At 40.0% G+C, this 12475-nt stretch overlaps 1 protein-coding gene across 13 annotated transcripts in view; it reads right to left on the reverse strand.

The window, feature by feature from the left end:
- The window catches only part of LOC122553234 (bifunctional heparan sulfate N-deacetylase/N-sulfotransferase 4-like), an 879937-nt gene that overhangs the window by 117291 nt on the left and 750171 nt on the right, over nucleotides 1–12475 (reverse strand). For all 13 annotated transcript variants that reach the window (XM_043696825.1, XM_043696838.1, XM_043696832.1 and 10 more), the window contains 2 exons: nucleotides 11955–12109; nucleotides 3848–4033 (listed from right to left, as the gene is read on the reverse strand). In XM_043696825.1, coding sequence (XP_043552760.1) covers nucleotides 3848–4033; nucleotides 11955–12109 — 341 coding nt within the window. The remainder of the gene's footprint in view (nucleotides 1–3847; nucleotides 4034–11954; nucleotides 12110–12475) is intronic.

Raw genomic sequence — 12475 nt, forward strand, 5'->3', positions numbered from 1 at the left:
ATTCCAATGATCCAAAAATGTGAATTCTTCTCCCATACACCAGCTCCTCAGCCATGCATTCATCTGCTCAATCCTCCTATTCCTGCCCTCACTAGCTTGTAGCACTGGGAGTAATCCAGATATTACTACCCTTGAGGATCTCCTTTTTAAATTTCTGCCTAACTCAACCTTTTCCCTTCCTATATTGTTGGTTCCAATGTGGACAATGACCTCTTGCTGACCCCTCTACCCTGTGAGAACATTCTGCACTCTCTCTGAGACATCCTTGATCCTGGCACTAGGTAAACAACACAGCATTCTGCTTTTTCCCTGCTGGCCACAGAAACGTCTGTCTGTTCTTCGGACTACAGAATTCCCTCACACAGTTGATCTCTTGGAAGCCGACGTACCCCTCGTTGCATTAGAGCCAGTCTCAATACCAGAAACTTGGCTGTTCGTGCTACGTTCCCCTGAGAATCCATCACCCCCTACATTTTCCAAAACAACATACTTGTTTGAAATGGGTATATCCACAAAAGACTCCTGCCCTAGGTGCCTACCTCTCTTACCCTTCCTATGTGACTGTATCTGAGACTTTCCCCCCTTCCTACAACTGCCATCCATCACATACTGTTGCTATTGCAAATTCCTCATTGCTTCTAATTGTCTCTCCAACTGATCCATTCGATCTGATGAGATTCGCATCCAACAGCATTTATGGCAGATATAATCCCCAGTAACCCTTAAACTTTCTTTAAACTCCCACATCTGACAAGAAGTACATAACACTGCAAAGGCCATTTTTGCTTCTTCACAATCTACAGACCCAGAAAATAACACTGTCTTATTCCTCTACAAAACACTGCACCAGGTTAAATTAATAGTTATGGCTTATATTTTAAGTTTAATCAAGAGACTTATCTCCAAAAACATGTAATCAAGAAAGAATCCACTGTACTCACTACTGCAGCCTTTCTATTGGACAGACTTAAAACAACGATTAACTTATCTGATTCTGTGTTGTGAACTTTGCCCAACAGGTTCCTCCAAGATTAGCTGTGAAATTCACTGCTTAATTTTCCCAGACGCACTACAATTGTTGTGTTTTATGTTGTGCCAATATAGGCTATAGTACTTTTTAGATTCAGACTATATACAAACATCTTATTATCTGTACTTCTGTTCAGTCAGCATGTTGTAGTCTAAGTTACTGATGTGGACAAGCAGGGGATAACTTTGACATTATGCAATTGTGTAAAATTGGTGTTAGTCAATTACTAGCCATTTCACATTTCTCCCAGTGTTAGCAGCTAACTTGCTATCATTTATTTTAAACTTCTGCACAAAGTAAAGCATCACCCTGTTTAAGTATTTTGTGGTAGCTTTTCTACATATTATTGTCCACATCCTAAATATTTTTTTTTAAAAAACAGCAGTGTAAAGAAAAGTAAACCAGGATTTTAGGCAAGCAGTTGTAAGCCACTGAAAAGAATGACAGATGAATGCCTTTTAACCTAAGGTGCTGTTGAGGTCCAAGTCCACAGCAGAATTGCAATCATTGAAAGCAATAGTCTTTTGTGAGCTTGTGATATCAATCACTGCAAACATGTCCTGGCATATTGCTGCTGCTATCCTCCTGTTTTTATTGGGTCTACAGGGCCTACTTGTCAAAACTGGGTGAGAAAAACCACCAGCTAGTCTAATCAGAAGGAACTCTTCTCATAATGCATTGATAACAATCAGATACAACTACATTCGCAAGATAGACAGTCATACTAAGACCAATCAGAGATTGAGAATTACAGTCGGTTCCCTTCAACATGCCTTTCCCACCCATGCCCTCATTAACTTTATATATTGGGCAGAATTTAATGCAGACTTCAACACTAACCCTGTCAGAATCACCTATGTAACTATCAATAAGCTTATGCCTAACCCTCCTGTCAAATGCCACTTCTCGTCCCTGCCAAACTGAATTTTTTCTTCTTACTATGATTTTATCTTTTTCTCCCCTTGTTCAGTCTCTTCTCTCGGCATTTCAAAATGTCCTGTTTCCTGGCTCAAACCATTTCCTCTTTACTCTGGACATCCTCCCTATACTTCCGCTGCCCGACGATACTTCCGAACACAATGCCAGCTGTAAGGATTCCATTCTATTCTCTTAGTTTCCTTGTCCCTGTTGTTTCTGTTCTGATACTACCTTTCACAATCATGCCTCTGACATGTCTCCCTTTTAGATTCACAAATCATTCCCTCAGCAACTGTAGTTGACAGGATCCTCAACCATGTCCAGTACATTTCCTGTACTGTTCTCAGACCTTCCCCTTCCTCCCAGAACTGTGACAGGGATCTTTTTGTTCTCACTACACCAGCCTCCATATCCAAAAGGATCACCGTCTGCCATTTTCACCACCTCCAGATTGAAGCTAACACCAAATACATCCTCTCCTCCCCTGTCAGGATTTCAAAGGGACTGCTCCCTCTACAATATCCTGGTCCACTCCTTAACCACTCTCAACATCTTAGCACCTTTTTGTGCAGCTCCCCAAGGCATTGCTGGGAGTTTTCCTGCTCTCCAGCTATCATGCAAGGCCCCGCAAACCCCTTTCAGGTGATGTAGCGTGCAACTGTACTTCTCTAATTTAGTAAACTGTTTTTGTTGCTCACAGTCTGGCCTCCTATAAATGCCTGTGACACCAAGTGCAAACTGCATGATCATTTTACTGAACACCTCTGCTCAGTCCACAAACATGCTTCTATTTGCTTACTATTTTATGCATCACCTTGTTCTCACACTCACATTTGTGTCTGGTTCTGCAATGTCACAGCAAAATTCAAAAGCTCAAAAGACAACAACTTGTCTTTAAATTAAGCACTTTACAGGCTTTTGGATTCAACACTGAATTTGAAAATTGCAGACCTTGAAGTCTATAACTCATTTACATTCTGCTTTTGCTGTGTGCTGACTTTTATGTTGTTGGACAATGCTGCTGATTATTCTGCTATTTAAATTCACTCTGGACGACAGCTTTGTTTCTTTATAACAAACAAATCACTCTCTTTGCGTTTTGTTCCATGATCTTGCTCATTTAACTTCCAGTACACTCTACTTTTTCCTAGACTCCCCCTTTCTCTCCCTTGCTCTCTCCTTTCAACAGCTCCCATCACATTTCTTCCTTCAGTTCTGAAGAACAGTAACATTTGAATTAAAACCATAACTAGTTTTCTTTCTCCTCAGATGCTGTGAGAACACTTCTTTTCACTTCAGATTTTCAGAACTCACTTTTATTACCATTTTGATTTCTCTTTGTACTGATCAACAGTATTATTGTGGAATGAAATTTCAGCCATCCACACCTCAGAACAATGAAGCTGTGTGGTAGAAGAAATACTGAAGATGTGGCTGATGATTCATATCACTTCCCATTAGTTTTACATTTTATGAAGATAGCTCTGGGTGTTTTTCGTTTGTGTGAAGTAGTTAATCATTCTTTCTGTGACTGATATTTTTAAAAGTAGGCCTATCCAACATTATTTTGATTATGGAATCCAGTTAAACTTGGCATTCCAATTCAAGTTTGACTTTAGTCTTATCCAAAAAAACCCCACATATTTGATCGCAGCTAATCTCCCTGTTTTGACGCAAATTCAGAACACTACGCCAAGTTGCGGCAAGCATATGTGTACAAGTAAGAAATAAAAAATCAAAGTGACTCTAGAAATTGTGTTGTGCTTTTTTTTCTCAGATATCATCACATTTCACCTTTCTGGAAAATTTAAACTATTATGGAAAAGGCATGAGATTTTGATAACTGACAATACCTGACAACTCCTAATGTTTCGATAAAGATAATGAACCTTGTCTTACCATGATGCCACCATGGATGAAGCCATGTCTGTATCGTGCTGGTTTCAAGTGCGGATACTCTTCAGTGCTGGTCACTTTGATACCCCACACCTTCTTCCAAGCCTCATAGAGTTGCACATGGACCGGATAGACTCCAGAGTGATGTGGTGCCACGGCGTAGCCCATATCAATAGGAATGCCATGTTTCTGTAAACAGAACAGCATCTGTCAGCTCATCTAGTAATACACTTGGGGGCACGGAATGATTAAAAATCTAATTTCACTAGAAACCTAACAGCTGGACATTAAACGATGCAAAGCCAACACAAGTTTTACTGAGGATGAGGGAGAAAACTTCCCCAGACCTCACATCTTGTTTCTCAAAGAGAATGTGTCCTGTTCTTCCTATCTCCATTAGCATGAGCCATACCTTCTCCATGTTTTGCAAGGTTAATAGAAAAGACCCCATTAAAATGATGATTATGCCAGAATCTGGGATCAAAGAGTGCTGGGCTATAGAGGAATACATTAGGGAAAAATGCAATGAGGTGGCACGCTGTTTAAATTTTAATTATTCCTTCTGCTGGAAGTAACAAACAGCAATAATTACACATTAAGACATGATTAGTGAATGCCAGTCATCAGCTAAAGTGTGAAACAGATCTGTTCAAGCTTGCTTCCTCAAAAAGAAACCTAACACTGATTAAATGCAGCATTAAAACAAGCAGCACCAAGGTCACACGTCATGCAGGCTTACAGTCTTTGAACTAAAAAAAACAATCTTCATGGTATTTTAATTTGAGTTATTCCCTTTTGGGTTTTAATTAACAATCTTCCCTCTTTTTAACATTCAAACATCATCCAAATTGATATCATATTTCTGGTTTATCAGATAGCAGTGATCTTGAGGAGAGAAAGGATTTGGTTAAAATGTTTGGATTTTACAATTTAAAATACATGATTCCACTTCTGACTTTTCTTAAGAGACATTGTCAATTCTAAGGAAGTATTTCTGATCAGTACTGGACAGTACGGATTGTACTCAAATAAATATTGGATTTCACAACTAGGTCACAAAGGGGCTGACTCTTAGTTCATGTAGTTTGAGAACTGGTCCATACAATGTCCATGTTGGGGCTTTATTCAAATTACAAAGGTTTCATTCTAGCAGGCAGACACTGTGTGCATGGTTTCAGCTGCAAGTGCACACCTACATTATTATGGAGAGACAAATGTGATGCAAGGTATTCACGTCAAAAGCAGGGAAAGGCTATTTGCATTCACAAATCCAGATGACGAACAATAGGATTTTAGGAAGCACCGAGGATCAGAGAGACTTCGGAGTACATGCCCATCTGTCCCTTAAGGTGTGGAACAGGTAGATAAGGTGGATAATAAGGAAAATGGGATCCTTGCCTTTATTAGCCAAGGCACAGAGTTTAAGAGGAGGGAGGTTATGCTGGAACTGTATTAAATTAGATTACCTACAGTGTGGAAACAGACCCTTCAGCCCAACAATTCCACACTGACCCTCCGAAAAACAACCCACCCAGACCCATTCCCCTACATTTCCCTCTTCACCTAACACTACGGGCAATTTAGCATGGCCAATTCACCTAACCTGCACATTTTTGGACTGTGGGAGGAATCCAGAGCACCCAGAGGAAACCCACGCAAACACGGGGAGAATGTGCAAACTCCACACAGACAGTTGCCTGAGGCAGGAATTTCCACATTGTAGGGAATCTAATCTAATCTATTCTATTCTATATGTACTAGTCACTGGATTGCATATGTGCACAACATTACACAAAAGGCTTAACATTAGCCCGATAGTGCTGTCTGCTCTGTTAGTGCTTATGGCAGTGGACTCAATATTCACTGCATTCTCGACGAGTAATTATTGTCCACAGGATGGACAAGAGCAACTTACAAAGCCCATGACCTCTGTCACCATGAAGGATCAAAGCTGCATCTCCAAATTCCCTGCAAGTCACACACATTCCTGACTTAGACATGTATCTCATTACTCATTGTTACCGATTCAAAATCCTGTGATACTGAGCCTAATACTATTTGGCAGCACCATCACCAGAGGACTGCAGTGTTGCAAGGAGAAGAGCCATTCTGAAGAAGGGCAATGAACGTCACTTGTCATTGTCACCCAAATGTCACATGCAATTTGAAAAAAGTACTGGAAATAAAATGGATGAAGCAACATAAAAAAGCAGTACAAGAGAGGAAACTGAAAAGTATGAACAAAGTGTCAATAATGTTCTTAAAAAAACCCAAAATAATTCAATTCAAAATAAAAGAATACAAGGGGTCAAACACTTAAACATTTCAAAATTTAACTGATACAAATATTAGATTGTTCAATTTTGAAATTCATCTCTGAGGGGCACTTAATATACTGCAATTACATCTCAGTGATGAACTCTTCAGGTTTCAACAGCCAGACAGACTCAGTCTCTTCAATACAGACACCAAAACAGCGAAGAGAAGTATTTCTGAGATGGTCTGTAGGTGAAAGTTATTACATTAACATGAAACAAGAAATAGGAAAGTCCAGTGAGTGGGTGACAAAGTTATCCAGAAAGCTAGTTCCGAAACAAATACAGGCAAAATACCGTGGATGTTGGAGATCCAAGATAAAATGCTGGGGATACTCAACAGACTGAATCTCAGGTTTCTTTTGACTAATTGCCAGTTGTGACCGAGTTTTTTTTTGGAAAGGTTTCCTCTGTGAGGCCTAGCCAGTTCTCTTGCTATACCTTATCAAACCATCCACATTAATTATGTCACCCCTGTGGCATCCCTCACCTCCAATTCCGCCCTTGTCCTGTCATGCACTCTTTCCAAATAAGTGGTCACATAATGGATATCCCAAAATTCACCAGCATCCTTTGTGCACGCACCATCTTTAAAAGCTTACTGTGCACCTGGAAATGTATGCTCTATCTAGAGCTGCCCCACACACTTTCTGACATTTACCCCAGACATGGCAGCCCAGGGGGTGGGGGTAGGGGAGATCAGTGCCCCATTGTGTTGGATGGGACCTACAGGTTCTGCTGGATGGGGTTGTGCAAAGGAGGGACTTCCTCTTTCCTCAGGATCAGGATGGACAATCATAACATTGAACCATGCCAGCCTGGGTTAAAGCAGCTTCGATCATCTTGAGGCATGCCCAGCACTATAAGAAAAGGTCAATGTCTTTCTCCTCTGTCCCAGCATACATACCAACATTTTCTCTCCACCACCTCACACTTGCTCTGTCTGTGTTACTCCCACAAATACCTCATGCTCGCATACTCGCACTAATGCCTGCAATATCCCTCTCACTCACCGTTATGGAACCCAACACCTGACACCACTAATCCTCCATGCCCTCTGTGCTGCCCACTCACTCAGGACAAAGCTCTCCCCCCCGCCTCTCCAAACCTGCATAAGAATTAACAGCTATGCCACCCACTTTCATCCACCTGAATACCTGCTGAGATCTCATTCCAGGAGGAAAGTAGCCCCCAGTGGGTTCAAGAGGGCTGGTACATTGCCTAAATTTAGCTCCTCAACCCTTATGTGAAGAGCATCTTGACTTTGATTGCCCTGAATGACTGACTGATCACATCCAAATCCCTGGACTGGTAAAGGAGATTGCCCTTGACCTACTGTGCCGAGACACCCTAAACAAAAGGCTACCCTCTTGACATGACTGAGGTCTGCTGGCAATCACGACCAACTTCCCTCCATTGTGTCTGCAGCAAGTAGCAAAGCAAGGCAAATGAAATACGAGCATGGTATCCAGCTAACCTTTTGAAAACAAACAGCTCTGCTTCAAAAGCATCACATAGAAGAGGATTCCACATTCTACCAACTACCTACATAAAAGTCTTTTTTTCTCTGATTTGTCCCTTTTTTGCTGTTGAACTGCATTTTCCACCCACCTATCAATTTTTCCCCCAATCAAGGTTCTCTTGCAGTATTTCACTATCTCCATCACAATTTGTTATATTCAATTCAAATTTGGTGTCATCAATACATTCCAGTATTTATTGTTCCAGTCCAGATTATTCATGCATACACTAAATTGGACTACGGATAGAATAGATACATGAGCACATCGTCTGGCTGAAAAAAAAACTTCCACAGGTTTTAATTTCGGCTGTCCACAACCTCCATATCCACACAACAATATTCCTTTTAATTCTATTGCAATACGTTTCTATGTGGTACCTTATAGAATGTTATGAAAAATTCACAGAAAACCCATCAAGCATAGAAGTGAATAAGATTAACACACCAAGACTCTGCCCAAGTCACAAATCTTTCAAATGGTTTGACTTCCATCAGCTATCTAGGAAGATAGCTTACAAATGCAGTCAAATAATTAGCAAACAATACAACCTATTCTCAGCTGTACTGGGGAGAGCAGACAAGGCTGGCCAAACCCTGAAGGAGTTGGCACTGGAATGAGCTTCTCATTCCAGTCCTTGAGATAGTGCCATGATTATTCTATCACCATTTTTTTTTTTAGCTGCTGCAGCCTCCATCTCCAGCCAATTCAGTTGGAGGGCAAATGTAGGTGATGAATAGTCATGTTTGCTTCTCCTCCAATTTGAGAAACACTTTACTCATTGTAAATGATCTCAATGGTTGTCAATTGATTCAATAATAAAGATTTCAAATCTGTAGAGGAATTAACTATCTAATTTTCATTCTATCTCATTACACAAGTTTTGCACTAAAATTATTCCACTTGTAATGAAGGAACTAGAAAGAAAATGCTTAAATTTATCAAATTAAGACATATTTAATGACCTCCACTTATGTCTTAGTTGGAAGCAAAAATACCACTTCTGTCACTCTTTGGGGATTTTGCTCACACTGTAGCTTCTACTGCAGTAGGTTTTCTGGGTGTCGGGAGGGTGAAGTCTCTCACTGTCCTTACATTGCAAGACCATGAAAAGCCTCTTTGAATTTTCAGGGCCTTTTGAATAATGATAGTGATTTATTTTTTAACAGGCTGCATTTTACAGGAGATGGTAGATCCTAATTCCCCACATAATCACCGTGCAGCAATTTAACAATGAGTTAACTGCTTTAAATCAAGGCTTCACCCTTCTCTTGAGAGAAAATCCCACACAGAGACTGCTAGCCAAATGGATTGACTGCAACTCTGCAGTCCTACCAGAGCCAGCAGAGATGGAAAAAAAATCTCACTATGAGGGGAGCAGGAAAGTGTGGAGTCTTGCCCAGGAGGTGAGGAGGATTGGGCAATGGGGGAGACTGGGTTCAAGAAGAAAAGTGGAAGGTTTGAAGGTGCGATAAACTTTGAGGGATTATCTTCAATGTGCGTAGGAAGCTGCAAAGGAGATTCTCCACCTCCTCACTTGGCCAACGTCAGCACGTACAATAAAACTGCCAGGAATTCCACATAATAAGGACACTACTCCACCATAGTAAAACATCCACAATGAAGAGATGATCGTTTGAGCCAAGGGTTGGCAAACTGCTCATAGTCTCTCCCAATCCCTGTAAAATGTCAGGTTGATTGAGAGTTGGGAACATAGGCATTGGGTAGGCTATCCATTACATTTTATGCACTCGCTTTTGAAGCCACCAATAAGGTATGCAAATCCAGTCCACTGCTTCTTTTAATTGAAATTGGACAGAAATCTAAAATGTAAGAACATTAAAAGCCTCTCTGTTCATTACTATTTTTTTTCTCTCTGAGAATTGATTTGTTTTCTACCCATTACTTTAATCTGAGACAAGGGGTCAGGAAGGTGGCATGTTACCTGTGTCACAGACGTTTTCATCACTCTGTCTATTGTTAAATCAAAATAGGTTTACCTGAGACTTATTCCATTCAATTTCATTTCAGGTATGGCACAGAAACAGATGGTTCAGTGCAACTAATCTATGTCAGTGTTTATACCACCTCTCATATTTTCCCATGTAATCATCATTTTAACCAACTATCTGCTTCTCCCTCATTTGCTTATCTAGTTTCCACTTAACTGCAATTATGCAATTCACTTAAACTACTGCCTACAATAGTGGGTTTGACATTTTTTATCACCTCTTTGGTAAAGAGGTTTCTTCTGAATTTTGTATTGGATTTCTTGGTGACCATCTTATATTGATGGTCTTTAGTTAGGCTGTTTTCCTACATGAGGAAGTACTCCTGCATCCACTCAATTAAAATCTCACAAAATTTTAAAGGAATTGTGAGATACTCTTGCTGTAGTGCAGACATTCTCATCCCATGAAACCTATGTCCCCTCCATAGTTTCTTACACCTGTCATGTTTCCTCCATGTCCCATTACACCCCTGGCTTCTTCCATGATCTACCCATACACATTCCATTCTCTTCAGTTCCCTTCTATCATCCCTGCATCCTCCACATGCTCCAATAAAAGGTTCTCACCTCTGCAATGAAAGAAGTGATAAGCTGTAGTGCCCTGTGGTCTCTACATTTACGGATATCTGTTTTATATTAACCTGAGCCAGACACTACATTTGCAGTCATCCCATGTGAATATAAAAGAAAATGCACTCTCTGAAAAACAATGATGAAATTCAACACCCAGAAGGCTTAAATGATTAACCGTCTCGGCAATCTATCACTTACCAATGTTGTTTAAGCTTTAAAAATCTACTTCATTACCTCTTAAAGCTGGTTTGGTTATTAGCATTCCATGCAGTCAAACAATAATTTTCATGATAGGGCAATACAGCAGATTACAGCTCAAGTAAAAATACCCTATATAACCATGAAGATGAGCTAAATCCAAATAAACACACTCCTTGGAATTCAGTATTGATGTTAGATTATTGCTGTAACAACATTCATGCTGCTCGTGTCATTTTATGCCTGTATGGGTTTCATGGAGAACAGCAAAAGTTAGATGGGCATTGAGAATCATGGCAACCCGTGACTAACATAAGGGGAATTAGTTATGAGGAGAGACTGAACAAAGTTGGTTTGTTTTCACTTGAACCTGGAAGGATGAGTGGCGACCTGGTACAAGTTTACAAAATTATGAGAGGAATGGATAGAAAGGATAATCAGTCTTTTTCCTAGGTTAGAAATGTAAATTACGAGGGTACATAGTTTTAGGTTAAAGGGGGGGCAAAAGAGTTTAAACGAGAAGTGAGAGTTAAGTTTTTTTACACAGAAGTTGGTAAGCACCTGGAATGCACTACTAGTAGAGGTGTGGAAGCAGGTACAATAGTTAGATTTAAGAGGCATTTTGACAGATACATAAGTAGATAGGGAACCGAAGGATATGGACAGTGTTGAGGCAGAATGTTTTTAGCTGTCGGCAGAAGCTTGATGAGCCGAAGAGTCCGCTCCTGTGACGTATTGTTCTTTGGAACTGAGGGTGTGGTGGAGAACTGTGAGAGATATAGAGGCACAGTTGTCCAGGTCTTCAGCCCAGGAGTCTTAAATGTTATTAGATACTCTTGCTGTAGTGCAGACATTCTCATCCCATGAAACCTATGTCCCCTCCATAGTTTCTTACACTTGTCATGTTTCCTCCATGTCCCATTACACCCCTGGCTTCTTCCATGATCTACCCATACACATTCCATTCTCTTCAGTTCCCTTCTATCATCCCTGCATCCTCCACATGCTCCACTAACCTATATGTAGCAGGTGCACAAATCAACATGCCACATAATAATCATGGAAAGTGTTTGACATTTTTGTGAAAAAAATCACTATTTCAAACATCATCTTAGGAAAAGTAACTGCTGTTCTTACAAAATTATGGTAGTTTGAATAAGATAGAGCTATTTAGCAACAATTATAAAAACCTTATTCCACATTGTACCCATTAACAATATGTAATTAAACAGGCATTGAAAAACCAAAGGAAAGAGAAAATAATATAACCTCAAAAATGTTACTCCATTGAATTTCACACATGCCTTCAATCTATATAAGCAGACCATTTTACTGCTCTGATTTCAATAGTGAGCCTTAGGTTTCAGTCAACCATTCATAATGAGGCCATCTGTTAATGACATCAACTTAGCCGATGGCCAGACATCTGTATTGATTATTAGCTGCAATCTTCATTAATTCAATCTAATACTTACAAACCAACTGATACTCACTAATGCAAACTCCTTATTGAGAATCATTTGCTCAGCCAGCACTGACTCATTGTGGAAGAGATGAGGTTGCATGTGACTCCACATGTGAGGAAACCACCAGAATTCATTCACATACTTCAGCAGCAGATCATCTCCTTCATCCTCTGCAAATGTTCCTGAAATTATCACACTTGTGTCAGTTTTGTAAACAGTACAAACTATAGATCATGATAATTGGATCTAAACAGTTTCTGGAATTGAGAGGAAATAAAAGCATAAGATACACTTTACAGTGTTAAGTCTGAACAACAGTAGGGACACTGGGCAGGTAAAGTAGTAAGGTACTGTGAAAGCTCTTAGTTAACATAAAGTCTATGATTATGGCCATAAATGATCTGCACATTCTTGAAATTAACATTTAGTTGATGGAAAGTGAGGATTTATACTTGAATTATGATGTCACATAGCTCAGGAATTCAGTGAGTCAAGAAAAAACATTGCCCTAACATTCACTGCTCGGGCGTAAATATGGAATTGGTGCC

This window comes from Chiloscyllium plagiosum, chromosome 1 (genome assembly GCF_004010195.1).
Source record: "Chiloscyllium plagiosum isolate BGI_BamShark_2017 chromosome 1, ASM401019v2, whole genome shotgun sequence".
Taxonomy (NCBI): domain Eukaryota; kingdom Metazoa; phylum Chordata; class Chondrichthyes; order Orectolobiformes; family Hemiscylliidae; genus Chiloscyllium; species Chiloscyllium plagiosum.